This window comes from Pongo pygmaeus, chromosome 3 (genome assembly GCF_028885625.2).
Source record: "Pongo pygmaeus isolate AG05252 chromosome 3, NHGRI_mPonPyg2-v2.0_pri, whole genome shotgun sequence".
NCBI classification, from domain to species: Eukaryota; Metazoa; Chordata; class Mammalia; order Primates; family Hominidae; genus Pongo; species Pongo pygmaeus.
The window spans coordinates 25,581,601-25,599,841 of record NC_072376.2 but is presented as its reverse complement, the minus strand read 5'-3'; the positions used below and the strand labels follow the sequence as shown (position 1 = coordinate 25,599,841).

Here is an 18,241-nt window from a genome sequence, read left to right as displayed (position 1 = left end):
GGGCTTTCTTCTGCATATGTCTGGGATGGTGACGGGTTCCTATACAGGGGAGTACTGGGGAAGCCTGTGTGTGTGTGTGTGTCCGTGCATGTGTACACATGTGTGTATAAAAGCAGCCACACTCTGAGAATGGTTAACGGGTAGCCAGGCTGTCTGTACTCAGGGCCCTAAGACTGGCCCAGGAAAGGACCGGGGGGTGGTGGGGCGGGGGTGAAGGTGGAGAGGGCTTGGCTTGCGCTCACTGCCTTTTCCACAACAGGAGTGCAAATGCTTGCCCAGCTGGAGTGAGTGTGGTGAACTCAAGTCGCCTTTAGGAATGGCTGAAAAAGCCCACACCTGGAAATTACTCCCTCCCTGCTCCTCCACGGCAGGTTGCATCTGGGAGACGCTTCGGTCATTAGAGGAATGAGCCGGGAGTGAGCAATTCACCAGCTCTCCAGCATTTGGTGGAAAGCAGCAGGCAAGGATGGATGTGGTTGACAGCCTTCTTGTGAATGGAAGCAACATCACTCCTCCCTGCGAACTCGGGCTCGAAAATGAGACGCTTTTCTGCTTGGATCAGCCCCGTCCTTCCAAAGGTAAGTGTCGGAAGCTGTTATTTTAATTCAGGAAACTATTGAGTTGTGGGAGAAATCAGCAAAGGCAAGGCTGATAAAAAATATATATAACCAAGTCATTGTGAGACAAGGCTAGATAAAGTCATATGTTCAGAAGTTTGGAGAAGAGATTAAAAAGCAGAATAGAGTCAAATATTCTTATTGTTCCCCATGGGAGAGTTGGGCATTCATGAACAGGACTTGGGGGAACAAAAGCAGGGGAGGAAAAACTGAGTGAAGCAAGAGGGAGTACAAGTGTCAAAGCCTGAACTTACAAGCACAGCAGAAAAGGTGTTGTCACCATGCAGCTGTTTTCTTTTCTTGGGGGGGAACCCAGCATGAAGTGATTAAAGTGAAATAATGCTTAGCAGCCAGGAAAGAAAGTCATCACTGTTCACTTGAGGAGCTTTGTTCTTAAGGAAAAGTGGTTCCCTGAGTGATCCTCTAACAAACCAACCTTCTAAAAACAAAATAATTCAGTCTCTGCTTTCCTCAATTTGTTTCTGCAAAATGTTGTCGTGACAGGAGTCGTGGGTCCAGTGATGTACACCCCGGTGGGGGGTAAATCAGCAGGAATTCACCCTTGGCTTCGGTTTTAGCATTCCGTTCTCATCACCTCCATCCCTCCGTCTTGCTCCTGTTACTCTCTGCAGAGTGGCAGCCAGCGGTGCAGATTCTCTTGTACTCCTTGATATTCCTGCTCAGCGTGCTGGGAAACACGCTGGTCATCACCGTGCTGATTCGGAACAAGCGGATGCGGACGGTCACCAACATCTTCCTCCTCTCCCTGGCTGTCAGCGACCTCATGCTCTGTCTCTTCTGCATGCCGTTCAACCTCATCCCCAATCTGCTCAAGGATTTCATCTTCGGGAGCGCGGTTTGCAAGACCACCACCTACTTCATGGGTAAGTTGCTGCTGGTGACTCTTTCTGGAGCTTGCCCCAGACCCCACTCAGCCCCACACCTTCCCAAACCTCTGACAATCACAGCAAAGGAGCCCTGCTGAGGGCTGAATCACAGAACATCAGGCTGTGCATGGCTGTGTGCAAGGACATTGGTGCTGGCTTGACAATCATCCTTATACGTTCCCCACAAGTCGGTCCCCATCATCCATGTCGGAGGTCAGTTTCTAAGAGTAAAATAAATTGATAGGAAAACACAGGGGCAGTTGATTTTGCTTACTTCTATTTGAAGGGAAGAGGGACTTGCTTGCTTCTGTTTGAAGTCAAAAGTGACTTTAAGTTGCTCTATCCCTTTCTGGAAGCTGTTGACTGTGTCCTGATCTATACCCAACTTGGGTCCTGGCTTCTAGGGAGGGTGAGGACGATGGAGGAGGGTTCTTTGCAGTTGTTCCTTTTGTTTTCTTAGGGAACAGCGGCTATTTGAAAACCAGTTCTATCACAGTTCCAGATTCTCTTCTCAGGATTCACTTCCCAGCCTGTTCTCCCCAAAGCTGGGGCCATCTCTGGCAGAAAGAGAGAGAGGTCTCTGCCCCTAGATGAGAAGTTGAATTTGCTCCTGGGGACTATGGGGTCGCTAAGCTGACCCTGATTGGCTGAGATATGTAGCTCTTTGCTTATGCCAAACAAAAATGATGATAATGAAAATCGTAAGAGCTAAATTTTTTTACTGCTTTTATGCACCCGATGTGGTACTAAGTGCTTTGCCTTCCATGATCTTACCTTATCTCCCAACCACTCTATGAAGTAAATGCAATGATTCTTCCTTGTCTCACTAAGGAGGAAACAGAGGCACAGAGAGGTCCACAATGTGCCTAAAACCACACAGATGGTAAGCGACAGAGCTGGGATTTGAGTCCAGATTAGTAGCCACACAGTGGTGAGCATGCTACTTCACTTTGCCAACTGCTGTGGTTCTCTTGAAGTTGAACAAAAACACATTTCTTGGTCCCCTCTGGGTGCCAGATTGCCTAGTCCCTTGCCCTTTCTGAGAATTAGTTGGGAGAAGGGCAGAGATGGGAAATAAGAAGGGAGTTATTTCTTGTTCTGACCCAAGCCTTGCAGAATATGCAGAACTGAGTTAGGCTAGGGCAGTCTTTAATGACCAGAAAGCTTTAAAAGTCTTCATTTTCCCCAATTGAGGAAGTGGGATTCTGCACTCACAAAATGATGGTGAATTACTGACCCTCATGCCACCAAAAACCAAGAATGTGTCAATCCATGTCCAAGTCCTCTGCAAAAAAAAAAAAAAAAGGCAAAACTTACAAAGGAAAAAGATCATTGTTAAATAAGGAAGCAATAATAATAACTAGCACTGTAGACATCCGAGGCCCATCCATATATACCTTCTGGTAATACTATTTGGGAACCTTAACCAGAGAATGTGAACCGAGATTTTAAATGAGTGTTTTCATGGTGGGAAAACATGGTGAGTGCCACAGAGTTGTTCAGTTTGAAATGTTTAATTTTATGTTATGTAAATTTCAACTGCATAAAAAATATTTTATTGGGTAAAAGAAAAGCAACATCATTCTGAAAGGATTTGCAATAGCATAATAATTTTGTTGGATTTTTAATTCCAATAATTTAGGCTGTTCTCTTAATTTTGCAGTCTCCTCAATACTAATAATTAACATTCATTAGCTCCTAATTTGTAGCAAAAAGAAAAAGAATGCTTGCCTGCCAGTGAGTTTATAGTTATTGACGATCCATTATGCAGAACTGAGTCTTAGAGAGTTTTGGGCTATACTCTTGACTCTAAATGTCATCAACTCTTTAGGGTAAAATCCAGTAAAACACAGCAAATCCTATCCCCAGAACATGAGTTTTTAGTTAATGGTTTGGGGGTCATAGACTTTTTTAAGACTCTAAGGAAAGCTAGAGCTAGGCTCCCTAGAAAAATGACATTTTTGGATATAGTTTCAGAGCATTAGTTTATATCCATAAGAATAAGGAGAATCTAAGGATCCCAGTTTCAGGACCTCTGCTCCCAAATTTATATTAATTCTGAGGTTTAAGAAATCTTGGTAAGAGATATTCAGAAGAATTGACAGAATTTATAGCAGAAGGACTCTACAGGGAATTTTAAGGGACTAATAGGACATTTTAATAAGTATGCATATACAAATACAAAAATAATGGAAGTTAAGCTTTTTGGGCAATGACAAAGCACATGATTTTATTTATTTTTTATTTTAATTTTTTTTTCCATAGGCCATCTAAGACCAAGAAGTACATGATTTATTTTATTTTATTTTTGAGATGGAGTGCCGCTCTGTCGCCCAGGCTGGGGTGCAGTGGTGCGATCTTGGCTCACTACAACCTTGGCCTCCTAGGTTCCAGCGATTCTTCTGCCTCAGCCTTCCAAGTACCTGGGATTACAGGCATGTGCAGCCATGCCTGGTTAATTTTTGTATTTGTAGTAGAGATGGGGTTTCACCATGTTGGCCAGGCTGGTCTCAAACTCCTGACCTCAAGTGATCTGCCTGCCTCGGACTCCCAAAGCGTTGGTATTAATGGCATGAGCCACCGCACCAAGCCAAGAAATACATGATTTTAAATGAGGTGCATTTGATATCTTCCTCACCGTAATGGTGATGCTTGCTCATTCTACAAAATACAGTAAAACAAAAACAATAAGACAGGAGACTTTAGTCCCCCACCCAGAGAAATCTTTAGTTACTGTAGGGGCATTTTCCCTCATCTTTTTTACTACTTATTTTTTCAAAAAGCTGCATTTTGAAATATAGATTGTTTCACTATTAAGAACAGTATGTACTAAAATTTTTAGAAAAAACCTTCATGCCTCCGGCTCAGATCACAGTGACCTTTCAGGGTCACAGAGCCCTTGACAATCTTGGGTTTTTAAAATCATCTTAACTATGCAGACCATACTCAAAATTAGAGCTTTTCTTCAGATTTTAGAGAAACCTCTTCTGTGGGGGCAAGAACAAATTTCATCCCCTTGGTTATTAATTAATGAGCACCTTGAGGCTAAGCAGGTGTTAGGTGGTAATCAAAGCTCAATAAACTTATTAAAAATTGGCAATGAGATGTATTTACAAATCCATTTCTTTAACTGCCTTAAACCCTTTCTGAAACAAAGCTGAGAATAAATCATCTTTTAAAAATATACATACACAATATTTCTTTACCTTCCAAGCGTTTTCCTTTGATATCAAACCTGTGCAGATCAGATATATTCAAGCTAATGTGCAAATAAACTTTGGATTTCAGAGTCAACATAACCGGCTTCTTTGTTCCTTTCCCAGGCACCTCTGTGAGTGTATCTACCTTTAATCTGGTAGCCATATCTCTAGAGAGATATGGTGCGATTTGCAAACCCTTACAGTCCCGGGTCTGGCAAACAAAATCCCATGCTTTGAAGGTGATTGCTGCTACCTGGTGCCTTTCCTTTACCATCATGACTCCGTACCCCATTTATAGCAACTTGGTGCCTTTTACCAAAAATAATAACCAGACCGCGAATATGTGCCGCTTTCTACTGCCAAATGATGTTATGCAGCAGTCCTGGTAAGGTTGCATTGTTTATTTTTAAAAATACAACTTGATGTAATTTTGCAATATTATGAAAAACTGAGATGCCTTGCCCAGAGTGGTTGGGGGATCAGTTTCCTGGAGACGTTTTGAGAAGGTCTTTCTAGCCTTGTTCTAGGATAATCACAATAGCAAACACTTAGCTGGTGAGCTCTGTTTTAAATGCCATGCATATATTCATTCAATCAATCCTCTGAAAACACTCTAAGATAGGTGTTATTATTATTGTGTCCGTTTTGCAGTTGAGGAAACTGAGACTTGGAAAGGTTAAGTTTCCCAATTCACAAACCTAAGGAAGAGGCAGAGGCTCTGTGCTTAATCATTATGCAGTATGCTTCTAAATGCTGTAGTGGAGGGTTAGGCTGATTAATTGTAGAGCTATGATTTTCTTTCTTTTCTTTTTTTTTTTGAGACAGAATTTTGCTCTTGTTGCCCAGGCTGGAGTGCAATGGTGTGATCTCGGCTCACCACAACCTCTGCCTCCTGGGTTCAAGCAATTCTCCTGCCTCAGCCTCCTGAGTAGCTGGGATTACAAGGCATGCACCACCATACCCGCCTAATTTTTTTGTATTTTTAGTAGAGGTGGGGTTTCTCCATGTTGGTCAGGCTGGTTTCGAACTCCTGACCTCAGGTCATCCACCCGCCTCGACCTCCCAAAGTACTGGGATTACAGGCATGAGCCACCACGCCTGGCCTTCTTTTATTTAATAAAATTTTTACTTTAAAATAGAGATTGGGTCTCACTATATTGCCTCGGCTGGTCTTGAATTCTTAGGCTCAAGTGATCCTCCCGCCTTGGCCTCCCAAAGTGCTAGAATTACAGGCATGAGCCACTGCACCTGGCAATGATTTTCTAACGAATTAAGACAGAGAAGGGAATGAGTCCCAAATCCCACATGGTTTTTCTTAGAGCTGCAGCAGCTCTGGTACTTACCCAGAACATTTTACCAGAAATAGAAACGCAAGATTCTAATACTGGTTCCTTTGCTTACTAACTAGGCACCTTGGGCAAATTCACATAGGCTCTCTGAATGTCAGGTTCCTTATCTCTATAAGGAGTTAAAAATGTGGATATTTTAAAAATCTACCTCATTGGGTGGCTGTAAGATACGAAGGAGAATATGTTCATAAAAATGTCATTATAAAAAAGGCTACACAAATTGCAAGGTATTATATTTACCAATTCCAGGGATGTTTTAGAAGCAGGGAACTAGACATTGAGTAACAGCCCCAAACTGAGATCATCTCTGCTTTTTTTGCTTTCCTCCTTTCATTTCAACGAAGTAGCACACACACAAAGGAATTACGTTGCAAATGAGAGGAATATTTCCAAGGCTTGAAAAGGAATCTTATCAAAACATGTCAAATTGAAATGAGAAATGGCCCAGCCACCATGAGCCTCTGACAATTTTATGGCCTAATCGTGTAACCTCACACATGCCAGACTGCAGAAGTGATTTAGGGGCCAGACTCATAAAGAAGGAGGCTGTGATTCTTCAGGAATCAAAGATGTTTAGAGAAAGCATAGCTCTACCCAGCCAGGCACTAGAATGGTGATGCCACTATGCTAGCCTCAGGGGGTCATGGAGAATGGACGCCCATGTAAATGTTTGAGCTGCTTATGGGTTGGAAACAGCCAGGATGGCATGTTTTGTAAGACCCAGAAAGTTTTCCATTGTCCCTGCCTAAGCATTTGATTACTCTGTTGTTTGGCAAATGGTATACCATGATGCTTAAAAGCATAGCTTCTAGGTTCTGGAATCATATTTTGGATGTTCAAATTCCACCTCTGCTACCAGCTGTGTGACTTTGGAGAAATTATTTAATCTCTTTAAGTCTCAGTTTCCTCCTCTCTGCTGTAGGTATTAAGACAATAGCACTTACCTCAATGGTTATTATGAGAGTTAAATGTAACGATGTATGTAAAATGCTTAGCCTATATGTAGCACATAGAAATTCTCCATGTATGTAAGTAATTTTTAAGGGTTTTTAAAACAGCTTTATTGAAATGCTATTCACATACTCTCATTTTTTAAAGCTTACATTCTTTTTAATACATAGACTTCTTTCAAGCACAGAATTATGCCAAACTTTTCCAATTAAACTAGTCCTTCATCAGAGACTTCATCTAAAAAAAGAAAAGAAGTAAACAACTTATAATGACTGAATCGCCGGACATGAAGTTGCCAAGGATATTAAATACTAGTAATTAATGTGTTTGCTCAGGCCAGTAAAAATAAACATAAACCCTATTCATTCCTTCCCATTTGAGTTTGAAGGCCTAAAGTTGCTGGTTATTGGATTTCTTTTGATTTCATTAGGCACACGTTCCTGTTACTCATCCTCTTTCTTATTCCTGGAATTGTGATGATGGTGGCATATGGATTAATCTCTTTGGAACTCTACCAGGGAATAAAATTTGAGGCTAGCCAGAAGAAGTCTGCTAAAGGTAACTATCTTGTAGCTGTGTGTTTATGCCAAATGAGCACAAAAGCTTGTTTTCTGTCATTTAAATAGATATACCCAGAGTGTACGTAAAGTTTGTTGGAAAATTTTTTAAGTATTCTTATGAGACTCTGTGTCAAGAAGCACAGTCATAGGCCCAGTATTTCATTTTCTTATCTGTAAAATGGGGAAATCATTCCTTTCAAAAGCATTCTGAGTGGAGTAATGTAACCCACATATAACCCAATAACAAGCCAAGGCCTCTTCTGTGCCAGCTGTTCTGTAGTGCTGTATTCAAACAGACCCCCTTCCACAACCAGAGCTACTTGTAATTCCAGCCTGTTTTGTGTCTCTCCAAAGGCACTGGAAGGGATTTGATTCCTAACCCACAGCTGGCTTTTTGTTGTCTCCTCCTCAACCTCTCTCATCCTTTTTATTTTCACCCTGCAGTGGCCACAAGGCCTCACTCCTTTTCCATTCATTACAATCCACTGTCCATGAAAAGTGACCTTGACACCCTTGTTGACACAGCTTTTCCCTTCTCACTCCACGCCCTAACTCAGCTCTCTACTACATAGATAACTGAGTCTCTCTAGCTTCTTTGGTTTTCATGGGATTTTTTCTTCTTATCCAGATTCCTCATCATAAAAGCAATCTGGAATCTTACCCAGCAAGCAGGAACCTTCCCTCTGGGGAGCTAATGAAGGGAAGGAGAAGAGTGTGAATATTCATTCTTTAATATTTTTTTTCTTGTAACCTACATACATAAGATATTGTTTTTATTATATATTTTATTCATTTTAAGCAGCTTTTCATTGAAAGGAAGAACTAGTATAGATCAATGCTTACCCATATCAGTGTAAGGCCAGGTTGTCTGCCATTTCTCAGTTCCTGTTTGGTTTGGCCTTCTTGATAGAGGGGAGTGGGGGCTCCATGCCTTCTAGCGGGCATGACCCATCCCCAACAATGAGTGATGTCTCTTGCCCACCCAGAAAGGAAACCCAGCACCACCAGCAGCGGCAAATATGAGGACAGCGATGGGTGTTACCTGCAGAAGACCAGGCCCCCGAGGAAGCTGGAGCTCCGGCAGCTGTCCACCGGCAGCAGCAGCAGGGCCAACCGCATCCGGAGCAGCAGCTCCGCAGCCAACCTGATGGCCAAGAAGAGGGTGATCCGCATGCTCATCGTCATCGTGGTCCTCTTCTTCCTGTGCTGGATGCCCATCTTCAGCGCCAACGCCTGGCGGGCCTACGACACCGCCTCCGCAGAGCGCCGCCTCTCAGGGACCCCCATTTCCTTCATCCTCCTCCTGTCCTACACCTCCTCCTGCGTCAACCCCATCATCTACTGCTTCATGAACAAACGCTTCCGCCTCGGCTTCATGGCCACCTTCCCCTGCTGCCCCAATCCTGGTCCCCCAGGGGCGAGGGGAGAGGTGGGGGAGGAGGAGGAAGGCAGGACCACAGGAGCCTCTCTGTCCAGGTTCTCGTACAGCCATATGAGTGCCTCAGCGCCACCCCAGTGAGCTGTCCCCTGACCCTCCACTGCAGAAGGAAGGCGGGGAGGAGGCAGAGGAGGAAGAACAGAAGAAGAGATGAGGAAGAGAAGGAAGCAGAGGTGATAGAGAAGGAAGGCTCCATCTCCAGTGGGAACTCTTCAAGATCTGCTTTTCATCCTTCATCTGGATTCCAGAGCACTGCTCCAGTGGGGCCATGACTTGGTTTCTAGGCAGTTCAAAGCAGGATATGTTAAGTAACACTCACCATCAGAAAAACCTCAGCAGGCCAGAGACGGGAGTCCAGCAGGGCTCATGCTGCAAATGGAGTTGCCAAACACATGTTCAAAACGGAGATGTGGGGCCTACTGAGCTTTCAAACCTTCTAGAACATCTAAGGTGGGCTCTCACTCTTCCTGTGACACATTTCCATGCTCTGCTTTTTCTGCTCATGCAGAATTGTGGCGGCTGCTCTGCCTGCAGGGAGCCCATCACCCTATCATGTATCCGCTGTAGTCTTCCACCTCATTGTGACCACAAAGGGAACAGGAAGCAAACCCTCTCTGGCCATTTTGTCCTGAGTATGACAGCAGCCTGATTTCTTCATCTTGAGGTTGGCCAAGAACATTCGGAGACATAAGCTAGTTGACATCAGAATAGCATAAGCAATGTCTGAAAGATGGAAGTTTGAACTTAATACTTCTTTTCTTTTTCTTTTTCTTTTTTTTTTTGTTTTTTTTTTTTTTTTTTTTTTTTTTGAGACTGGGTCTGGCTCTGTCACCCAGGCTGAAATGCAGTGGTGGCATCTCAGCTTATTACAAACTCTGCCTCCTGGACTCAGGTGATCCTCCCACCTCAGCCTCCATAGTAGCTGGGATTACAGGCATGTGCTACCATCTGGCTAGCTGTTTGTTTGTTTGTTTGTTTGTTTATTTCGTAGAGATGGGGTTTCACTATGTTGCCCAGGTTGGTCTCAAACTCCTGGGCTCAAGTGATCCTCCCACCTTGGCCTCCCAAAATGCTGGGATTATAGGCATGAGCCACCACACCCAGCCTTGAATTTAGCATTTCTAAAGAGAAAAGAGTACAGGGCAAATAGCTGGATGGAATGCTATCTTACTTTAAGGAATGTTAAGTGGCAGAAGGTGCATGGGAATATTTTTTCTATTTTAATGATATATATATTACTTAATTTCTCCTTTATATGGTGATATTAAACCTCACGACTTCTTTGCCTCAACTCAATTTCTCATATTCATCTACATTTCCTTCTTCCCAGAAAAGATCTCCAGGAACAAAGGAGCATTGTAAGTTACATCTACCTGGCCAAAGGTAGAAACACGTATAATCAGGCCCATAATTAAAACTGGCATACTTGTACTCAGTTAACAAATAGCTTTTGAATGTCAAAGCTGTCCATGCCTTTAAATGCAATCTATAGGCTTGCTAATAATTTGCTAACTTTATGTATAAATGTAAACCCAAACATAAATTATGTTCTTTACATATAAATATACTCTTTGGTGTTCTTTAAAAAAAAGAATAGTTATTGGGTATAGGAATTCAGCTAGTATTATAATTTTACATTCCTTCATGACAAAGTTTCATGCGAACTTCATTTCTTAGCAAAATTAGTGTTGAAATATCTCTCCTCTGATTTAGAAATCTCAAATAAGATACAAGCTGTACACTCAGATACCAGGAAGTGCATTTCTAGAATAGTATGTATCAGTTCAGTCTACCAACACTTCTTTCTTACTTTTTTTTAGAGCAACATTGTCCTGTCCGCTTACACACATTAACATGAACATATTTGACAGAAGCGAGTTTGCCTGCTAGTGTGGGAAGCAAACAGGAAACAAACAACAAACAAACAAAACCACCGTTCATAGTTTCATGCCTCTAGGCATCAGGGAAGTGAGCTTTGCTTTTTCTTGTTTCCATGGGGTTATGGCCGTCCATTGATCCAGGCCTGATGTTCTGTGTGGCACACAAGGATTTCAATTCTCCAAAAAATTCTATGTGGAAAGGGGAAAAGGAAAGAGAGTCACAAGAGGTGATGATGAATAGCATAACAGATATGTAATGGGACAAGATGTGAGTGTCACATTTTTGGAGGGGGGGATTGTCACATGCTAACAGAAGAAATTATTGAGTGTGTGACTAGTACAGGGGACATTTCAAGTCAGACTCTTCCTCAGACTGCAATCTAATTTTACTATCTGTCACTAGCCACCTCAGTCAAAGATTTCAAGGTAAAAAATTCAACTGACTCAAACACGCACTGCTAAAATGGTGACAAGAAAGGGTGTAAGAAATGAAAATCTCTCCAATATTTGAGTAAATCCTACATTATCTACAATTTTCCTGCCAGAAGAATAAGTTCTTCTTTCTAGCAGTGTTAGCATTTAAATGAAGATAAATTAGGCCCCCCATTATTGGGAAGCTCTGGAAGTTCCAAAGGCCTGTTAACCTAAAAATAGCTGCTAAATTCTAACTTCAGATCAGCAATGAATAGCTTTTAGGATGACCACATCTCATGCACTAAAATACATCCTGTATTTTATCTGGCAACCCTACTTTAAAATATTTTTAAAGCACATAAAAAAAGTTACAAAATTTTTAAAAGCACATAAAAACAAAAACCATTTCCCAGATACAGAGTAGTAAAATGCCTCTATTCACTAAATTTATTGTAAAGTCTTTCACATATGGAAGCTTGTTTTAAAAAGAATTTTAAAAGGCATTAACTTCTAGAATCTTTGTCCTTAAGAGGGTCTGATTTTACTCTTTTTTTAAAAATTGACATAATTCTATTGTAGTACTTTGTTAATTGCCTTTATATCATGCTAAAGTAGAATGCTAATTTGAGTTTGAAATACAGTGGCTAATAGAGCTAAGAAAACACATTCATCATCATTCTCTGGTATTTTCTAGTGTCTTCTGGTAGCTCCCACTCATCCCCAGAGTAGCCAGGTAGAACCTGAACCCTGGGATGGAGACTTGTATCTTTGCTCTTCAATTAAAATGCGTGTCTCAGTGGCTTCTTGTACCCCAGCTCCTGTGGGAATCTCGTATCATAAGCATGTAGTAGTGAAGAAGCATGTGTGTATTTCTGTGGCTTGTTTACACACGTCTGTGTATGCTTAACCGGTGTTCCCACCATTCAAATCAAATGTAACCTTCATGAGGCTGACAACAGCTGTCGAACCTCCACTGTATTTCCTTCCAGTGTTTTACTCAGTACTTCGCACTTTGTGTGTTCAATAAACGCTGTTACTGACTTCCACTGTGCACCTGTGCTTCTGGCGCCCTCTCTTTCTGTCCACAGCTGTGATTCCCAACAAGGAAAGGCACATTCTTGGGGAGGTGGAGGGGCATGGCAGCAGAATTTCTAGAAGACTTTTTCCAACTCTGGTGTATCCCCATCCAAGCTTCTAGGTGCGAGCATTTACTGCCTCCCTTTTCCTCTCCTCCTTTATGTGTGTGTGGGAAGAGGGTGAATGTAATCAAAGTGATGCCGGTGGGCTGGAGGAGGTCCCCAAATGCCGGTGGGACCTGAACCCCAGCTTGTGTCCAGGCTGTTGACACCATCACAAGAAGGAATTCAAAGACAAGTCAGAAAATAGTGACAGTATGGAGATTTATTGCAAAGGGAAAAGTACACACTCAAGAAAAGGGGGTGTGGGTATACTCAAGAGAGAGACACACAATGGAGTTTGGGGCTGCTACCTCTACTCTATGGGTTTCTTTCCTTCTTTTTTCTTTTTATTTATTTATTTTTTTATTTTTTTATTTTTATTTTTTTTTTGAGACGTAGTTTCATTCTTGTAGCCCAGGCTGGAGTGCAGTGGTGCTATCTTGGCTCACTGCAACCTCTGCCTCCTGGGGTCAAGCGATTCTCCTGCCTCAGCCTCCCAAGTAGCTGGTGGCGCCTGCCACCACACCCAGCTAATTTTTATATTTTTAGTTGAGACGGGGTTTCACCATGTTGGCCAGGCTGGTCTCGAACACCTGACCTCAGGTAATCTGCCCTCAGCCTCCCAAAGTGAGGAGATTACAGGTGTGAACCACTGCGCCTGGCCAAGGGGTGGAATATTCATGAAGATTCCTGGAAAAAAGGTGGCGATCTCTCAAATCTGTGATGCCACCCATTTTTACACCAAATATGGGTGGTCTCAGAACGGTCATGGCACTGGTGGGTGTGTGTTTAGTATGTTAATGAGTGAATAATGAGGTCCTAGGTGAAATCTAGTCAGATCCAGCGCCATGTTGGATGCAGTCAGTCTTAGCCAGCTTGGTCCACACCCTGGTTTTCAGGGTCTTATCAGCCCGTAGCCTCTATGGCTATTTCAACAGTTTCCTTTTGCTAGTCATGTGAAACTGCTGCCTGGAATTTTCTATTCTCCCGAGACAACCCTGTATTATTCCTGTCTCAGACGATGTCACCAATGGGAGGGTGTTGCATCTGTGAATGATGTGAAGCCACTGATAGAAGAGGGTTGGGAGCCTGTGCTCTATATCTATAGTATGCCTCAGCGTAGTGCCTCCCGCCCTCATTCCCTTTAAGGAGAACAGTCAAAAACCATCACCATGTGTCTAATTCATACGAAAGTATCCAGTTCACTCATTAGCAGTGATAGTGTTATCAAAGCCACGTGGCTCCCTTGGCCCTGCCCTCCCATCCATCTGCTCTCCCACAGAGCCTCTATGGGGACCTCTCGGAGACTTTCTGGGCCACCTGAACCCATGCTACATCTGCCAACTCCCCGTGGCTGGCTCTCAGCTCCAAGCATGGCACTCCCCTCCCTCTGCCTCCTTGAATTGGATGTTTCTGACTTCTCTGGCTTTCTGGCCCGCCTCAAGTATAATACAGCCTCCTGGTTTCCTAAACCTGATCCCACAGCCCAGGGCCAGCCCCACAACTCTAAGACGCACCTCAGGTCTTGGAAACCCAGCCCAGGTGGAATTTCAGATCCTCCTTCTTGCCTAGGAAGAGAAGTCAGACAATTACACATTATTCAGCACTTAGCATTGTTCACAGAACATAACATGTGCTCAATAAACATTTCAGGGAATGAGTAGATGAGTGAATGAATGAATACACTTGAATGGCATTGTTCCTTGATGCCAGTTCTTTCCTGGTGTCTTTGGGGAGGGCATGCCTTCCCAACCAAGAGGGCTTTTGTGCAGAGGGTGCAGTAGTGCCTGATAAAGGAGGCAGTTGATTGGGCAATTGCATTCTATTTCCAATCATCCTCGCTGTATGTAATGTCTGGTAAAATTTGCTTTTGAGTTCACTGACCATAAAAGCCACTTCTATGAGTAAAGCAGATATACTCTGGACTGGAAATTCTAAAGTCTATATCCCAATCTCAGCAGCTATCACTAACTTACAGTGTGGCTCCAAGCAAGTCAGGCCCTCCCTGGGTATCAATTTCTTCTTGTACATAATGAGGGATGACGGGTTGTGGCTCTGATACTGTGTGACTCAGTGGGTCAGAATATGCTACCCTTGGTTGGGTGCAGTGGCTCATGCCTGTAATCTCAGCACTTTGGGAGGCCGAGGCGGGAGGCTCACCTGAGGCCAAGAGTTCGAGAACAGTCCGGGCAACATAACAAGACCCCATCTGTATAAAAAAATACAAAAATTAGCCGGGCATGTGGCATGCAACTGTAGTCCCAGTTACTTGAGAAACTGAGGTGGGAAGATTGCTTGAGCCTAGGAGGTTGATGCAGCAGTGAGCGAAGATCATGCCACTGTACTCCAGCCTGGATGACACAGCCAGACCTCATCAAAAAAAAAAAAAAAGAATGTGCTACTCTTTTACTATTCCACACCCTCCCTTAATTACGTTTGCTTCCCATTGACTTTGCAATCAGAGGAGCTCCTTGACACCCAGGCACAGAACCAAGGCTTCCAGGACGAGAAAAGAGGTGGGGCCTCAACAGGAGTTTCCAGGCTCACGGTCCATTCTAGGTCACAGCTTCCCAGAGCGACCGGTGAGAGGCTCATCTCTGGAACACCAGCTTCATTCTAATTAAGATGTAGGCATAAAAATCCGCTCCAGGCCAGGCACGGTGGCTTATGCCTGTAATCTCAGCATTTTGGGAGGCCGAGGTGGGCAGATCATCTGAGGTCAGGAGTTCGAGACCAGCCTGACCAACATGGAGAAACCCTGTCTCTACTAAAAATACAAAATTACAGGCACATGCCTGTAATACCAGCTACTCAGGAAGGCTGAGGCAGGAGAATAGCTTGAATCTGGGAGGCAGAGGTTGCAGTGAGCCGAGATCGTGCCATTGCACTCTAGCCTGGGCAATAAGAGCGAAACTCCATCTCAAAAAAAAAAAAAAAAAAATCAACTCTAAAACCAAATTTGGTCTAGGATTGACAGGGGTACCAACATCTATTAAAGCCTGCCCTATATAGGCACCGTGAAAGTCACAAGTGGCAGCAGGTGACAATGATCAGTGGCAAGAGGGAGGAATGAATGTCTGTTACATGTGGTCTCTTATTTAATTCTCCAAACAACATGTGTGAGGCATCATTTTCCACATTTCACAGGTGAAGGGATTGAAGCTCTGAGGGGTGGTAATATGTCCAGGGTCAGACAGCTAGTGAATGACAGAGGCAGGGGTGAGCCCTGTCCTCATTCCACCAGACTGCTGTGGGATTAGCCGGCATCCACCAGCTAAGTAACCAAGAGCTGTCTATTTAGCTTCCTGTAAGGCTTGATAGTTCTGAGGCCACATGCTGTCACGGCCCTAAGGAAGAGAAATCCCTGGACTTGTTCTCTTTTCTTCCCTCCCCATGTGGACATTTGGGCCTCTCTCTGAGCTCTCTGGATGCAGAGGATTTGAAAGCTGAATTTTGCACTTGTGTCCTGGATGCTTCCATCTCTACGTTTATTATTAATTTTTTTTTAAATTGAAAATTAAAAAAAGGATATCACTCTGTCACCCAGGCTGGAGTGCAATGGCATGCTCTTGGCTTACTACAACCTTGAACTCCTGGGTTCAAGCAATCCCCCCATCTCAGCCTCCTCAGTAGCACTACAAGTGTGCGCCACCATGCCCCGCTAATTTTTAAATTGTTTGTAGAGATGGGGTCTCGTGATGTTGCTGAGGCCCATCTCGAACTCCTGGTTCCAAGCTATCTTCCTGCCTTGGTCTCCCAAAGCACTGGGATCACAGGCATGAGCCACCACACCCAGGCCCCTGTGTTTATCTTTAGAAGGAAGATAATATACTTTGCCGTCTCGTGGAAGCCAAGTGATAGTAACAGTAAATGAACTTTCAGCAAATTATCAGCATTATTAAGGTAGATCTGTTTTCTCAGAATCATTAGAAAGGAGACAAATACAGTCCAACTGACCCATCAGCCTGCAATAAAAAGCTTCCTGGTATTCCCCTTCACCTGTTACTTTTTGAGCAAATCCGCCTTTCCCTAGTGAAACGTGCAAGTTACTGTTACCCACAGGGCATCGCTGGGACGTTCAATGTCCCCCACAACTTCCAACTCACCATATCTAAAATGGAGCTAGTTGTCATATCCCGTATCACTTCTCTTCCTGATTCTCTCTAACTATGAATGGTACCCCAGCCTCCCAGGTTCATAGACTCAAAATCTAGCTCATCTTTTGAAAGGTGGTATCAGGAAGGGGTGAAGAACTTTGTCTTTGGAGTCAGAAAGACTGGAATTCATTTTCTAGGCTCGGCTATGTAGGGATTAGCAAGCAAATGGCTCAGCCCCCAAGTCTTAGATTCTTCATCCATAGTACTCACCTTACAGGGTTTTAAAATTTTTATTTTATTGTGTTTCCAACTTTTATTTTAGATTCAGGAGGTACATATGCAGGTTTGTTACCTGGGTATATTGCACGTTGCTGAGGTTTAGGGTATGAATGATCCCATCACCCAGGTACTGAGCATAGTACCTAATGGTCAGTTTTTCCACCTTCATCCCCTTCTCTCCCTCCCCCTTCCAGTAGTCCCCAGTGACTAGTGTTGCCATCTTTATGCCCATGAGTACGCAATGTTTAGCTCCCACTTACAAGTGAGAACATGCATTACCTGGTGATCTGTTCCTGCATTAATTTGCTCAGGATAATGACCTCTAGCTGCATCTATGTTGCTGCAAAGGATATGATTTCATTCCTTTTTATGGCTGCATAATATTCCATGATGTATATATGCCACATTTTTTTCATCCAATCCACCATTGATGGGCACCTAGGTTGATTCCTTGTCTTTGCTATTGTGAATAGTGCTACAATGAACATGTGAGTGCATGTCTTTTCGGTAGAACAATTTCTTTTCTTTTGGATGTATACCCAGTAATGAAATTGCTGGGTTGAATGGTAGTTCTGTTTTAAGTTCTTTGAGAAATCTTCAAACTGCTTTCCACAGTAGCTGAACTGTTTACATTCCCACCGACAGTGTATAAACATTCCTTATAGGGTTATTGTGATAATTAAGTGATATTAATCATATCAAAAGATTTTAATGATATTAAATTTAAAAGAGATATTGAAGGGGTTGTAGACTCAGGCTGTGGCTGTAGACAGAGAATGACAAGTTGTCCAACATTCCAAAGAGTGGGATGAGATGCCAGCCCAAGATTGCTAAGAGATCATAAAATTTGTCCTTCAACATGTACCCCTTCACCTTTCTCCTGCCCCTACAAATATAAAGGGGAGAAAGAGAGAGAATTTCTTTGACAAGGGTTGTCAACTGAGTGGGCAGGGAATTCTGTGCCATTTTCCTTTTCCCTCACCATGAAACCACACCTTTCAAACCTTGCATCTAGAAACATTTGCAGAGGGTGGTGTTTTTGCCATAGGGAAAATTGATCCTTCCCTCATGGGACCTCAATTTGGGAACATAGTTCCAAGGGAACTTGTGTCTCCTGGACTCAGGGTTTGTTTCTGGTGTCTAGTGTTGTGAAGTGTTAAGAAAGAGCCTGACTTGATCCAGGTTTCCAAGGATAGAGAGTGTCTTAGTTAGGGTTTCTATAACAAAAATATAGACTGGGTGGCTTAAACATTAGAAATGTATTCCTCACAGTTCTGAAGACTGGGACTTCTAAGATCAAGCTGCCAGCCAATTCAGTCCCTGGCGAGGCGCCTCTTCCTGGCTTGCAAAAGGATGGCTTCTTGCTGTGTCTTCACATGGTGGAGAGAGGA

The 18,241-nt window shown here is 43.2% G+C and overlaps 1 protein-coding gene across 1 annotated transcript; it reads left to right on the top strand.

Annotated features, from left to right (window-relative positions):
* The first annotated feature begins 240 nt into the window (after positions 1 to 240).
* CCKAR (cholecystokinin A receptor) lies at positions 241 to 12,167 on the top strand. Its single transcript, XM_054486232.2, has 5 exons — positions 241 to 578; positions 1,250 to 1,501; positions 4,828 to 5,089; positions 7,435 to 7,562; positions 8,551 to 12,167. Exons 1-5 carry the CDS (start codon positions 467 to 469, stop codon positions 9,081 to 9,083), a joined length of 1,287 nt encoding a protein of 428 aa, XP_054342207.1. The 5' UTR covers positions 241 to 466; the 3' UTR covers positions 9,084 to 12,167.
* Positions 12,168 to 18,241: the final 6,074 nt, after the last annotated feature.